The following is a 15,763-nucleotide window of genomic DNA, read 5'->3' as shown; positions in this document are numbered from 1 at the left end:
TCTAATTAATCTAATTAACATCTAATCAATATCTAATTTCAATGCTATCTCAGAAAAATTAGGGAAAAAGTGAAAGGTTGTTATTTATTATATCTTATTATTATATATATTTATTTTTTGTAATGGAATTAATTGTTTTGTGAAAATAAAGTTCAAAAATGTATAAATGCTGAATCAAATTTTCATTTGAAACATGCCTACGCCTTTTTCAAAATCTCTCTATCCAATCGAGGTCATTGAAGATCCTGAGTCTAGCCAAGCAAGCATTGGGCACAAGGAAGGGTACACCCTGGATGGAACACCAGTCCATTGCAGAGCACACACAAAGACAGATAAACAAGCACTCACACCAGGGCCAACTTTTCCAGAAGCCAATTAACCTACAGTACCAGTATGTTTCTGCACTATGGGGGGAAAAAATTGGAGCACCTAGAGCAAACCCACAAAAACAGCATCCCAAGTCTGGAATGAACCCGTTGCCACAGAAGTGTAAGACAGCAATTCTGCCTACTGTGCATCCATGTCACTCACTATCTCTTTCCTCCTGTGCCTTCATTACAAATTGAAATTGCCTCCTGATGTGTCATTCCGTTTCATCACAGGAAATATCTTGTTTGATTGAAGTCTTATAGGACTGAACTCTGAGCAGGCAATGTAACATGGTCTCTTTTTGCCACAAAAATGTTACCCATTCCAAGCTCTAAAAAAAAATCTTTTCAAAGTTAACTTGTACCTACTTTGTTATACAGTCTCATCCGTTTTTGAAATAGCTGAAGTCACCCTTATTTTTGGTATCAACTGTTCAAGACTTTTAATACAGGTAACCCCTAAAATGTCACCTTCTACAGTACATCTCCACAGGCAAAATTCTTTCAGTTTGACACGGCACACAAAAATCCACAAAACTATCAGTCTTCAGTCTGTTGGTTTTTTTTCCCACTGTACAGTATACCTCTGATGATCTTCTGTTTCTTTGCAGGTTTTTACAAGGTATGGGAAATGCTACATGTTCAACTCTGGAGAGGATGGAAAGGCATTGCACACAACAGTGAAAGGAGGCACTGGGAATGGTTTAGAGATCATGTTGGATATACAGCAAGATGAATATCTCCCTGTCTGGGGAGAAACAGGTAAGGAAGTTGTTTTCATTTTAAAATATCACCACCGTGTTTGTGATCTATTATATAACTCCTTTAATTATTTTCTTATCTTCGATAAGTTAATATCAAACTATACCACATTAATAGAAGAATCACATTGGTGCAAAATTCAATGCAGTACCATGGAACCAAGCATTGTGAATGACAAGGATAAACTTACGTTTTTACATTGAAACAAATACTCACTGTGATATCTGTGCCACTGTCATCAATAAGAAATTATGTACTATTGTATTTGTTAACCAGAAAATGCAAGTTTTGCAATGAAGGTAATATGGGGTTTTGACTAAACCACTGGGGCAGTAAGTCCAGGAATGGTCACACAATTCATAAAAAATGCAGGCCAAACAAAAAATCAAGAAAAAATGTGTGTAGAAGACCTATTATCAAAGTTAATTGCCCTTCTGAAAACAGAATTTGACCCTATCTATAAGAAAACCTTTGGGAATTACGCATTTATTATAGTGTAATTGCAATGTACAGTAACTACAATGTAATTAACATACCTCTATTTTGTGTTTATATCTTTTAATACCATAGTTTCATTTCCACCCACAAGGAAGAACACTAAATATTATAGCACCAAAAACTGCTATGTTATTGTAGTTTAATGTAGTTAGTGAGAGACATGTTAATCTAATAATGTATACATTATAAATAAAGGAATTATAACATAACAATTATAAATCAACATAAGTGAAAAGTATCCTTACAGAGAGGATACAAAGTGAAGCAATGCTGTCTGTCTCTTTGTAAGATGTAAGAATTTAGTTCATTTAATTTGCTCATCCTAGCAAAGTATTATATACTGTAACTAAAATGAATGTTTTAAAGATCTGCATCAATTCATTAGGCCAGTCCTTCTCAACATGTGGTCGTTTCAGTTCTCTGCATTGCAATATTAAGCTTCAACCAGCACCTTAATCGTAATATTGATTTTTCTGGCTACTAATTTAATAATTACTGATCTAGACAGAGCAAATGGAATTGATTGGAAAGGCCAGTATCATTGCCCTTGCTTTAGGAAATTAGAAATATCTCGGCAGAAAGTCTGAATATGCATAAAATCTGGTAGTTTTAAAAGCACAGAAGCCAGGGAAATTGAAGCAGATCATTGGTGAAATCACTGTTTTTCCCTCCAGTGAAAGTGTTTTCTTATTCTGTTTGAAAGTCTAACAGGTTCAGTTCATTTTGCTAGATGCAGCACACAGCACTTGTGCATTCTGTGAGTGTCGCAGTTGTCTTTCTACAAAACACATTCTTCGTAGATTATTAATCAAAAGTGTTGGCTGTGCAGGGCTGAGGAAACAAATCAATATTTCCCCACTCTTAGTTACTCCCCTTTCACTGTCTTATTTTTTTCTTTTATTACAAAAAAAAGAACCTACAGTAGCATGAGTCCAAGACTTCCTTTATAGATTTTTTTTTCATTGACTGCTAAGAGAAAAAAATGACAGTTACTTCTTTTCTCTTTTATAAATATTTCAGGTACAATTTGTGAAACCATGCCATTTGTTTGTATGCTAAAAAATATTTTGGTCAGACTAATTTGGGTTACAAGCTGTATTGCTCATTTAACAAGACAAATGTGAAGATATTGTGGTGGTGATGGAAAGATCTCTTTCCTGGATATACTGTACAGTGGGTGTAAACAGTATTGACCCCCTTTGGACCTGAACCACATTTTGCTGTGTTACAACCTCAAATTGCAACACATTTGAACAGGATGTTTGTTTTTGTACATGCTTAACATTTTGATGGGGCATGATTATTTTTGTTGTATAATAATTAATTGAAACGGAAAACTGAAACATCCAGCTTTGACAAGTATTCACTCTCCTTAGATCTTAAGCACTAAATATTAAGTTGCTCCCCCTTTTGCAGTGATTATAGCTTACTGTATGTTGTAACCAGCTTTTCACATTTTTCAGGTTTAATATTGGCCACTCTTCCTTGCAAAATTGCTCCAGCTGTTGCAGGCTACTGGTGGAGTAGTGGTGTACAGTAATCTTCAGTTCCTGCAACAGATGTAAGATGGGATTTAAGTCTGGACTTTGACTGGACCACTCAAAGATTTCTACCTTCTTTAAGCCACTCAAGGGTTGTTTTATCTTTGGAGTCATTGTCCTGTTGGGATAGAGAGTTCAAGTTCTGCTCCAGGTTCTGTCTATATGTTGATCCATCCTTTCTTTCCTCTGTTTTGACAAGCATACTAGCCTCTGCAGATGAGAAGCACTGCCATGTTTCAATGTGGGGATGGTGTCTTGTGAATGATGAGCAGTGCTCTTATTTTGCTAGACATAACACTTGGCATTTAGGCCAAATAACTTACTTTTTATCTTATCTGACCACAATTTTTTTCCAGGCTGTTGCAGAGGCCCCAACATGCTTTCTTGCATATTCAAGACAAGCCACTGTATCACAGAGCCCAAATTTCTGGAGTATCTGAGCTATTGTTGACCAACTCACAGTTTCTCCCATCTGAATTATGCAACACTGTATGTCTTTGAGGGTTATTTCAGTCTCTTGATTGCTCCCTTCTTACTCAGCTTCTGAGTTTGGGAATCATACCTGGTCGTTGAAGATTCTGTGCAGTTTTATGTGCCTTCCTCTTCCTGATAATTGATTTAACACTGCTCCGTGGGATACTCGGTGTCTTTGAAATCTGTTTTTATCTGTTGCTTGGCTGGTGTCTGTCCACAACTTTGTTCATTTGTTGTTGCAGAAGGTCCTTTGTCTTCATGCTATTTTGTATGAAATGTCCAACAGTGGGAACTCACACAGGTATATTTAACCTTAGAAAAACAGACGTGTCCAATCAGAATGGTTAACCACACAACAACATGTGGCACAATGGGGGTCAATGCTTTCTACACCCACTGTAGACTACCTGGTCCTGCTGGGTTGTCTATATCACATGATATCACAGTATAAAAAGGGGTTCTGAAAAAGAAAACAAGTATAACTTTACCTTTAAAGGCAGATCAAGAGGGAAGTGCTGTGGGAGATGAGAAGACTAAATTAAGAATGTTCTGGGAGACACATGGATGAAGAATATAGGGATGTACAAGGACCTTGGAGAGCCCTCCAACCTATTATTAAGCTTAAATACCTGTCAATTCATCTTTTCTTTCATTGAAAGCAAAATATTTTCAGAAAAATTTCCCATCAGAATACATTGTCTTTTATAATTCAAAGAGCAAAAATCTGTAGTACTCCACTTAGAATACAAATTCTAAATCCAAGTCACAAAGGTCCACTTAACTACAGTATGTGATGGTTTGTTAAATATAATTAGATGATTTTCGCTCTTTCCCACTAGCATCTATTACACAATAATGAATTGTATTAGCTGTTTTTATGCTTACATTTATTTATTTTTTCTATTTTAAGTTTTAAGTTTATTTCTTTCCGTTTTTGTTTTTACTCTTTTTTAAGTTTCAGATATTTATTTTCTCACAACCAACTTTTTAAAAACGTATATTAAAATAAAATCAGTTGCATTGAACAATGTCATTTTTTTTAAATGACATTAATTAATAAATTAACTTACAAAAAAAGTCTAATTAAATAGTCACAAAATAGCACTCTGAGATCACTGGGAGTGTGACTTGCAAGGTGATTGGTTTTCTGAATAAAGACCTTCAATGGTGTATGTGAGCAAATGTTCTTAAATTTGTTCCTTATAAATTGCAAAATAAAACTGTGTGTAATATCTGGTCATAAACGCACCAGAATACTTATGGAACCATATGACCATATGGAATAGGTCATTTGTATAATGTATAGACATGTTGTGCAGCTCAACAGTAAGAACATTTGAAATGATGGATTCATGGACTTCGTATTCTAGTGCCTCTGGATTTGCAGACAAATTATCCTGTAGCCACAGTTACTGTTGCCTTCTGTTTTTTGTTCATCTCCAGTGCAGAGAGATTCTGTTTGTGTGTCATGCTGAACAAAATCTATATTATTACAGACACTACATCCCCAGTATTCTAGAGTTTTTTCTGACCTCCTGACACCTTTTGTACTAAATCGACTGAAAAGGATCATTAGGCATTTGTTTTAGTTTTAGTTCCTGCAGGCAAGCTACCTGACAAGAGTGGCCACTGATCTTGTCACTTTGCTCCAAGACTACTCAATATTGTCTGACATTACCATTTTGTTACGCTTTTTCTCTGTCTTCTTTAAGTCCTCATTATGCTTAACTCCTTAGCATCTCAGTGGGTTTGCTAAGCCTTGTAAAACAGATAAAATCTCTATTATCTATCCATTTTATTTAACCCATTTGTTTTAGGTTATGTGGATGAATGCAGATAAGCTCTTACATCTTTCTGATATACTTTGTCTCCTAGTTTGAAACTGCTGATTTGTTGTTTCTATTGCATTTCTTGCATAAAATTCAATTTGCCATGTTTCAGTCATTTTGTATTCTTTGCATATCTCATACAATATTTGCATAGATTCCTGCAGTTTTTAGTTTGAGGATTATTCTCTGACATGTGGAACTTTATAAAAATGTTTCTGAAAATCTCCACATAAACACATAATACCATAGCACGTACAATTATCCACTGATGTTGTTGCTTACTGCAAAAAAAAATGCTTCTCTTCTAAATGCAAGTCGTTTTCTAGAATTCAGTTTCCAATTACATTAGATTGTCTTATTAGGCTGTTATTTCCATACTGTTATTAATAGTGGTGTCAAAACTCCAGTTATGGACACAAAATGATTAATTAAATAATAATTAGGGGATTATTCATAAAATAACAAGATATTCTCCAGCATAGAGTTGAAAACTCAAGCTAGCAGTATTTTGAAACAAGAATAACAGTAGGGAATATTCTAATTCAATAGAATTTTTTTATACATTTGGTTGAAATAAGAACAGATTTACAAGAAATGTCCTGCAGAGACAGGTTCTGGATTGCTTTGGTCTTCCAAAATACTAAAAACAAACATTTTATAGGCAGATTCAGGAACAAGAGGATTTCTGCTAATGGATGAATGGTACCAGTAGAATATTTCATTGTAAACAAAACAGATTTTGTAGTTCCTACAAATTGCTGGAACAATGGTACTGCCTAAAAAACTTTTTTTATTTTTTATTTTGGTCATTTAGCAATTATCTGCCTATGGTAAAAAAAATACTTAAAGTTCTTCTTGTAACAGTGTCTCATTTTATAGTACAGAAAATGAAATCTGCATTCATTTCTGAAGATTAGAAGAGCTTCTTAAGCATTCCATACAATGTGCCTTTTAAATCATCCAAAAAATTCATCTTGCAAACAGTTTTTAATGAAAGAGGTGTGCAATGTGCTGGATCTGAAATTGCAATTAAAAAGGGCAGGATTTTGTTTTCTCCAATTAACACATTTCTTATCGACATCTACTTTGGTTAAAAAAAAAGCCTTCATGCTACCCATGCAGGCTGTCTGTATTGTCAGCCAGAGATGCAATTAAGCATAAAAATTGATAAAATATAAGCTCATGACATAAGAACAAAGGAAATATTTAACAGCAAGTTGAATATTTAATTGACAACCTTCAATTAATTTGGAAAACAAACATTTAGTATTTTAGAGAAATGTTCTGACAACTCCAGTTAATTAAGGACTGGCGGGTGACCTCGGAGTTTAAATGGCCTTGGCAATGCATGAAGGAAGCTTTTGATTGAGAGCAAAGACTTAAATACTGTAAATCAAACCTAATCCTCTACTTCTTGGCATGAACAAATCTTCCCTGGTAAAAGGAACTAGTGACTCTTTCCAGGAATAAATAACTTACTAATAGTGAACGGGTAGACACTTTATAAAGTCCAAGTCAATTTAACAAAGATATCCAACATCTCATCTTTGCAGGGTGTTTTTTTCTTCTCATGCACTCCATCGTTGGCTGTGAAACTTCCAGATGACAGAGAATGAAAAAAGAGTTTTTTGGTCCAGATATGAATCAAATCACTGAACTGAAATATTGAAGTGCATAACATGTCAGTTGCTGGCCAGTTATAAAATGTCCCCTAGCAATGACTCGAGATTCAGGCCACTACAGAACGAGTGCATTTAAAAAAAAGGTTTAGATGAACAGAGAGCATCAGAGAACAAAAAAACATTAAGGATGGAATAATATGATAAAATCCAAAATAAATGTACTTATGAATACAAACGGAAAGGAAGATTATGTATTGTATAGTTATAAAGTAAATCACAAAGTTAGAACACAAGAAAGGGCCATTCAACAGGCCATTGAAGCTATCAATGCCCTTCATTTTCCTGTCAACTAAATGATGGTTTTACAGTATTGTGTGTAGATTTGAAATTTCCCAATCTTTGCTGCCTCCACAACAAATTTTATAATACGTTTTATGCATTGACAATACACTGTGTAAAAACCTAGTTTACTACAGACAGGAAACGTTACTTGTGAACCCAAGGTTTCGCACTAAATATAATGAAAGTTACGGCTCACACATTTGTTTCTTGTGGTGCCAAACAAATGTGATAATAGATTTGCAAGACATCCTAGGTAATCAGAGTAGGTGGTATTTCTCAGGTTTATTTCAGCAGGTGGAACTGCGATACGGATAAATGAAAGCTAACATTCACATGATTGCCAGTCTAAAAGTAAATTTCAGCATTGTTCTGCTTGTACTGTATATAATTCCTCTTGTCTTCTCATGTTTAATTGCCAATTTCTAACATAGTCTGAAGCACTTTACAAGTGTTTATTACAATTAAAAGAAAGCAACATTCTCCCCTTTAGTTTCCTATCTCCTGGATCAAAGCAATTTGCCCCTAGGGAATTACAGGAGATCTAGTTCACCCCAGGGCTCAATGTTCAAAAAAAGTCAGCAAAGATGTTTGAAGGATTGTGGTTTTTTTCCAACTTGCATGACAAGAAAAACTAGGTTCCTGGTAACATTTTACTGCTGTAAAAATGTATCACAAATAAAATAATGCAGTATTGAAGTTATCTAAATGGACTGAGGTAAAAGTCACACATTTTAGAAAATGATGGGCACAAATTAGAATTATTAATCCTTCTTTCATACAACATCGTAAAAGAACATGATGATTTACAAAATTGTAGGAGTTAATTAATAGCTATGGTAATACAAGTAACGGTTAAAAAATGGTCTTAATATAGTAAGATACTGTATAAGACATAAGAGGTGGCAGTCACTATAATGTGCTATTCTTTATATGGACCAAGAACATATATGTATTTAAGAGGATCAAATGTAAATAATGAACTTGCTATCATATTTTTATATGCAAATAGACTCAATTAGTTTGAAATAGTAGCTCACTGTTTCCATTCTGGTGATTAAAAAGCAGTTAAAACTGAAAAATTATCTCTGCATATATTCACAATTTCACAGCAGAGAGAATGAAATATTTATGAATTTGTTATTGTAGGTCATTTTAAAATTGAATATGAGTCATGGTTTGCTACTCTGCATTATTCAAGAAGTAATACAGATTAATCTGAATTAGATATCAGAATGTACAGTAATCCAAAAAGGCTTCTTAAAATGAACACTGCACTGCTGACCAGTGAATGAGTGTTCCCTTTCCTTTGTTATAAGAATTATAGAAATATAATGCAGCAAACAAAGTTTTCAGAAAATGTAAATCTACAGTAAGTAAAATAATAGGCCTTGTTACCACAGACCACAGTAGAAGTGAGAAGGAACTGTGATAATTACTCCTTGGTTTACTTTTTACTAAAGGAAAACAGAAAAGTCCAAACAAACAAAAAACATTTCCAAAAACATTCCACAAAAATCGATTTTTTAAATGGTGTCTCTAGGCACTGACTCTTTCCTCTGCAGAATAATGAGACAGAACTGAAATGAACATCATGTTTTCTTGAAAGGTTAAAGCCCATTGTGTGTGCATCTTTCCTCCTCAGGCACAATCTTGCTTTATAGAGAGCTCTGGCACTTTCTGACTAAATGCCTTGCAATAATCAGTCATTCCATGTGAAAAACATATTTTATAAAAATGGTTTGAGAAGGATTTGTTAATTAAACCTCTTTGCTTATTAATTAATATCCTAAGTCATTAGTCTCTAATATTAATTAATGCAGCAGAAAGCACCCATAGTTCCTCAGTGATTAAGAGCTTTTATTTTAATGCACAAAATACATTTTTCATTTGACTTCTAATTTGTTTTCACACCATGTAATTGAACGGACCTTGTTTATCATTTTTAACCATTGATAGCCTAGATAAATGTATCACAAATGCATAGTAACTGACATGTACCGTATGACAAATTTTGTAATGTGAGGAACTTTAAGGATTTTTTTCATTTGGGACATTGGGATTGGGATTTTGGGACATTTTTATTGTGGAGAATGAAATCATGTTCAAGAACAAATCAAAAGCTTTAAATATATTGGCTTTAGCTTTTGTAAAAAGTATATTTTTTCTATTTCTAATATAACATTTTGCCTTAAAGCTTAATGAAAATGTTTAGCAAATCTACTATTTTCCCTCAGTCTAAAAAAAATAGTTCCATATACTGTTATTTTGTTGGTGTCATGTTTTGATAAGTTGTATAAACTTTTTTGTTACAGTTACTCTGAACAGTTTACTGACACATGTAAATAGATTACACAATGCATGCCTTTAAAAGCTATAATTTACACTTATCAAATTAATTGTAAAACAGTTAGTTCGGTCATTTTTGGGGGTAAACAGTGTAATTGGGAATCTGTAATCCTGGATGGTCATCACCACTTCCATCTGACCAGTTTAAGCCCAGAAAATCACTCAAGTAATTGCCTGGAATGAGGTTCCTCTGGCCATTTTAAATGATGTTAGCATCTCACTGGATTATGCAGTGTTAAGCCTAGTAATTAATGAAACAAGACAACAGGAAGAGTGGGTGCAAATATACTGTACTTAGTGATATTTAAGTCAGTTAGCTATGCAGTATGTTGAACAATGGTTACAGCCTGACAGATTTAAAATATGCTATTATCATATTGCTTCTTGAACACTAACTAGTTTCTTGCAATTCTGTACCATATCATTCAATACACACAAGCCAATGCACAAATGGTAGTTACATTTAGCAAAACTAAAACCCTGTATTGTATACTATCATTATCCATGGGAAGGTGTTCATCAAGATTCTTTTGAACCATAGGGTACAGTTTTCATTTAGCAGTCATTTCAGTAGTTTAGTAAGCATAGCTCAGCAAGAGAAAAATAAAGTATCTCTTAACATATTGAAAAAAACAGCAGTTTATCTTTGAAAATACCATTATAATTACAAATCGACAATAAAACAGAAAATGTCTTCTAATTTACTGTACGTGAAAACACATAAAAACACTGAGCTTAAATTAATTTAATTACAGATTTGAGCGATGTTGCTAATGTAGAATTCTTCATTCCTGCCAGAGTGTTCGTAAATATTTTGGGGTTAATGGGTTTCTTCTGCAAAATGGCGTTTATCTTATTTAATTTTACATTGTTCGTCAAACACGTAAGTTATTTTGCCTCATGCTTGCCTCTAGTTGCTTATCTAGTCCATCCATTATCAGAAAAATGTTTATTCTTGATAACGGTCATGGCAACTCATAGCCTATACTAGAATCACAGAGTGCAACATCATCAGAGGGCACCAAGTTGATTCCTCTCCCAGTAATACCCTGAGCATGTTGTTTGTTTAAATCAATAACATCAATCCTTCTAATATGTATGGAAATTTTACACAGAGGCTCTTTATTTTATGGGTCTTGAACACATCAATTACAATGTTCTCAAGATCAATTTTGAGACCAGTGTCTCTTTCTCTTTGTTCTGCATGAGATCCAGAATACTTTTTTGCATAAGAATACTTTGTCATCAGCATTTACATTTAAAGAAGACCAGAATTGAATACAGTCCAGGAATGATTTTTCTATGGAAAATAAATCCATAATCCATTCTGTTCAGCTGGTTCCTGCCTAGATGTCAATGCTTCCCATTTTCATTATCGAGTATGGCCCTGACTACTTCTTGCAGATCATGTACAGTAACACCCACCAAGTGAGCTGATGCCAGAGAATGTCTTAGATCCTAGCGTACTGAACAACAGATCATAGTGGAGGTAAAAGATGCAAATTGTTGGCCATCACCTGAAACATTGCTGGAAACATTTGCTACCAAGTTCATTTCAGTGCCATCTTCACAGTGTGTCACTCTGTGTCTTTTTTCCAAGCTACTGCTTTACAACTAGGCGTGTAGTTTACTGCATAAGAATATAAGGAAAGTTACAGATGAGATGGGGTCCCTGGGTCCCTCTAAGCCATTTGATACGTGGTCAGAGGATATCATCCAGGCATTTCTTGAAAGAAGTCAAGAAAAAAGCAAGAAGGCTCATACTGTATTTACTGTATATCCCTATTTAAAGTGGTATGTCACAGCCGTTAATTAACAAAATGTGAGAAACATTATTCTGCAGGAATACTATACAGAAATCAAGGGTTATATCATAACTTGGCTCCCAACTTGCGGTTTGTCATAAAAGAAAGCAGGATTTATTGGAGGCAGTGATGTTTTTTTTACCAAGTCAATTGTACTGTATTTTATGGCTTATTCATGCTTGTGGGTAGATTTCATTATGTGGTTTTTGCTAAGACATGCTACGTCAAACAGAGAAAAATAAGTTATAACTCCAACGTATCTGCACAAGACACACCATTTTAATTCCAGTTAATGGACTTTGCAGTTTTCTAGCCACCAGCAAAGATGGCTAGCTTTGAAAAAACATTAAAGTGAAAAATCATGGGAAAGAAATAATACAGAGTATAATACTGGGCAGAACTGAAATGCTTAGTAAAGCTCACTAAAATAAAAAAAAGATTCTGTGAAAACAAATTCCTCTGAGAAGCAGCTGTCAATGTAAGATAAGTTTGCTTATTGTAGGCAATGATGGGTGATAAGAATGCATTTATTCGGAGTCATATACATGAGTTGCCTCACTACTCAGTTATCAGACAGAACATGACTTTTTCACCACAATGGGATTTGTCGGTCTGGCAGCAGGGGAAGAATTTCTTCTGGAACATTCTGTGTCAATAAAAACTGAACCTTGTACCATTTGGAATCAAAATGACAAAACTTTCTCCATTTTACAGAACAGGGATGATATTTTTTTTTACCTGAACTAACATTTGCAGATTGTTAAAGATTCCCTTCAATTTACTTTTATTGTTTATTGTAGTATTTACTTTGACCAAGATTACATTTAAAGGAGAAACCATGGCGTTCTATAGCATTTCAAATGTTAACATGAAATATCTAGTATTGTAAAAAATGTAATGTTTCTTTCTGAAACTCACATGGGTTTTATTTCAACAGTCAAAAACTGCTGTGTGATTGATGTAGAAAGAAAATGCATAACATTTGTGAGTTTGAAGATGAAGAAATTACTAGTACAACTAAAGAACAACAAAGGTAAAAGGAAAACTAGCTCAGTGAGAGCAGAAATGGCAAATCTAAGAGGGCTGACTCACCAAATCAGGTGCCAAAACACATTTAGCAAGGGTTCTCTCAACAGACTACCTTGATGTTAACAGACTACCTTTCATTTACTTAGCTGTGTGTATTTTTTGGGAACAATAGTCATTAAATACTCAGGTAAGGTTAATTGAACTTGAAAATGTATTCTGTAGTTTCTCAGTATTTCAAAACCATTTTCATATATATCACAAATGTGGTGGTTACTTCTAATATACTGAATGCAAACTTTAGTGGCAATAATGTTGCATGCAGTACTGTTTTCTTTGAAGACTGCTGCACTCTTTTCCAATAAACACCAGAATCACATCTACAAAACACAAAATTAATTATCAATGTGATGCTGTTAAACAATGGTGCAGCTCATTTTCTGATTTTCTGATTCTGAATGAAGTGAACTTTTTTTTGCAGGTTTATCAATAAACCATCAAAAGGTTTTACAAATTGCGGGTGGGTCATGCCTGGCACTGCTTTGGAAATTGCACCTGGCGATGTTAACAGCTTGGCAATGTTGTGACAAGGTCTGATGTTTGTACAAGTGGGGCAGCATAGTGGGGCAGAGATCAGCATTACTGCCTAGCAGTGCTGGGGCCCAAGTTTCAGACCTGGAGTGCTATGAAAGTGGAGTGTGTACATTATCCTGTTGTTTAAATGGGTTTTTGCTGGGCACTCTGATTTCCTTTCACAGTCCAGAGACACACTGGTAGGATAATTGCCTTCTAGGAAAAATGGCCCTGGTGTGAGTGTCTGTGTCTGTGGAGTTATGTCAGGGGGTTCATCTACAGTACTTTGCACCCATTGCTTGCTACAGCTCCTCCCCTGCTACCCTGAATTAGAACAAGCAGTTAGAAAATGGTTGGATGGTTGATGTACTGCCTGTATTCTGAAGTAGAAAAAGGATTAGAAATAGGTGACCCCTGGGTCAGTGTTTGAGTGAGAAAAGAATACTTATTTAAAGTTTTGAAGAAAATATGGAAATATGCTGAAAAGTGTATTTTTTTGTTTAAGATCAACATGTTTCTCCCTACTGAACTTTTTCTCACTTTTAAGAGTGCTTTTTTTTTCAAGCTGATCTTTTGTTTGTTTTCTAACCTCATGGGGGACAGATTCATTCTCAACCTGTCACCACTCCTGATAAATAATACATCACAACTGAACATTCTCTTCTCCTGGGGAGAAAAAAGTAACAAAATGGCACAAGGTCTGAAGTGAATTAGGAAGATCAAAAGTAATTCATTTCTACAGATTAAAACCGTCATGCTGCAGTTGCATTGTTACTCAGATTAGGGATTAGCTTCAAAAAATGCCAAATTCTGGTTTAATTGGATGTTTTTGTCACGTGTGTCTCAGTCCGTGGGACACTGAGAGAATTTGCTGAGAATGTGCTGGAGGGAAGAGTCTCTTCCTAGCTGAAACCTGCAAAGCCAGGATCCAGAAATTTGCTTTTATCCAAATCTGTTTGATGTTCCCCATGGCGAATTGACTTGAATTCCTCTAAAGCTATGTAATCCGCCAAGGTTAAGGGGCAGATTCTACTCACAAATATTAACTTTATAATCTGTGTGCCTAGCTTTTAAAATATGCCATTTGCTAGTCTTGTGGAAAAAAAAAACTGAATTGGAGCACAGCAGAATTTAAGATACTTAATTTAACCTTTTGGGCATTGTTGTCAAGTACTCTATTATTTAAAAGGTTCATGGATACTTCCCTTATAGGCACTGGGTTAAGGTTTTGGCAGATGTACAAAATGCAAAAAATAGATTGTCATCAAAAACAAAATCTTTTCTTCTTGGTTGTTTGATTTAAACATGACCTCAGAAGATTTTAAGTCACAGTAGAACCAAGTTATATAACCTTGGAAATCATAATGTCTATCAACTGCTCAGTGCAAGAAAAATAAGTACTAGGGAGAAGGAGGAATAATGAAGTGAGGTCAACACACCCTTGGTGAGGGAAATATGCTTCTTAATGAAGCTTTGGTATAGGCACAGTATTTGAAATTGAAAGTCTTACTAAATATTTTTGTTCCCAGATTTAAGCCTATTTGCACTGGAATAGCTGATCATTTTGGAACACTCTTTTTTAATACAACCCCACCATATATTTTGAAAACATGAAGACAACCGTGACGGCAAACCACCTGTTTTTTGTGACATGAAGATAAAATGAAACAGTATGGCTTTTGTGCCAGTTGGATACATCCCACAGCTCCAGAGTGATTGTACCCAATGCAAATTTCTGTAGTGTGTTATGGCAAGCTCAGTGCCACCCAATTCCATTCAGTTTACAGTATAGCATGCTACTGGCATAGCCTACAGTAGTTTTGACTAGGCAGTCTCCATTCTTATAAGGCTCATCCTGCACTGATGAACAAAGACTTTAACTAGATAAAACATTCGGAACCCAAGTATCAGATAACAGATTGACTGTCAACACTTCTCCATCATAGATGGATTACAAAAGATTATTACAATGCATAGATCACAACTAGGTAAAGCAGCAACAGGAGAAAATACTATATTTCAAACCACATACATTTACTGTAATTGCACTATATAAGATAGGGTTCTTAATCCACCAGGGTAATTAGGGATTTTTGGATAGTTCCCAAAATTAATTTTTAATGTGTTTTGCTCCTGTTTTTGTTTGAGCTGTGCACTAATTATTTTTTAAACTTTCTTTTCTCTGAACAGAAGAGACAACTTTTGAAGCTGGGGTGAGAGTTCAAATCCACAGTCAGGCAGAACCTCCCTTTGTTCATGAACTGGGATTTGGAGTAGCTCCAGGATTCCAGACCTTCGTATCCACACAGGAGCAAAGAGTAATGCATGTATTTATTTGTATATTCATCTAACTGTTTTCCATCCACATGTTTTATACTGTATATTCACATTTCCTGTGGAAGATCTCCAATTTCAGGGTGGCTTATTGGGATCTTTGTAAATGAATATCCTACATGCTAATGAAAAAGAAAAAATAATATTCCAGATTGCTTTCTGGCTTTATTAATGTTGACACCAAAATAATCAAATTAACAGCTACACTAAACTAAACAGCAGCTCCACTACTTCACGTCAACA

General features: G+C 34.8%; 1 protein-coding gene across 2 annotated transcripts in view; it reads left to right on the top strand.

The window, feature by feature from the left end:
- The window catches only part of asic2 (acid sensing ion channel subunit 2), a 359,162-nt gene that overhangs the window by 327,014 nt on the left and 16,385 nt on the right, over nt 1-15,763 (top strand). For both annotated transcript variants that reach the window (XM_088906387.1, XM_088906386.1), the window contains exons 2-3: nt 980-1,130; nt 15,377-15,504. In XM_088906387.1, the coding sequence (XP_088762513.1) occupies nt 980-1,130; nt 15,377-15,504 (279 nt within the window). The remainder of the gene's footprint in view (nt 1-979; nt 1,131-15,376; nt 15,505-15,763) is intronic.

The sequence above is a fragment of the Atractosteus spatula genome, chromosome 26, assembly GCF_055471065.1.
Source record: "Atractosteus spatula isolate fAtrSpa1 chromosome 26, fAtrSpa1.hap1, whole genome shotgun sequence".
Taxonomy (NCBI): domain Eukaryota; kingdom Metazoa; phylum Chordata; class Actinopteri; order Semionotiformes; family Lepisosteidae; genus Atractosteus; species Atractosteus spatula.
Note: the sequence above shows the minus strand (reverse complement) of the source record. Positions and strands in the feature narration are given on the sequence as shown.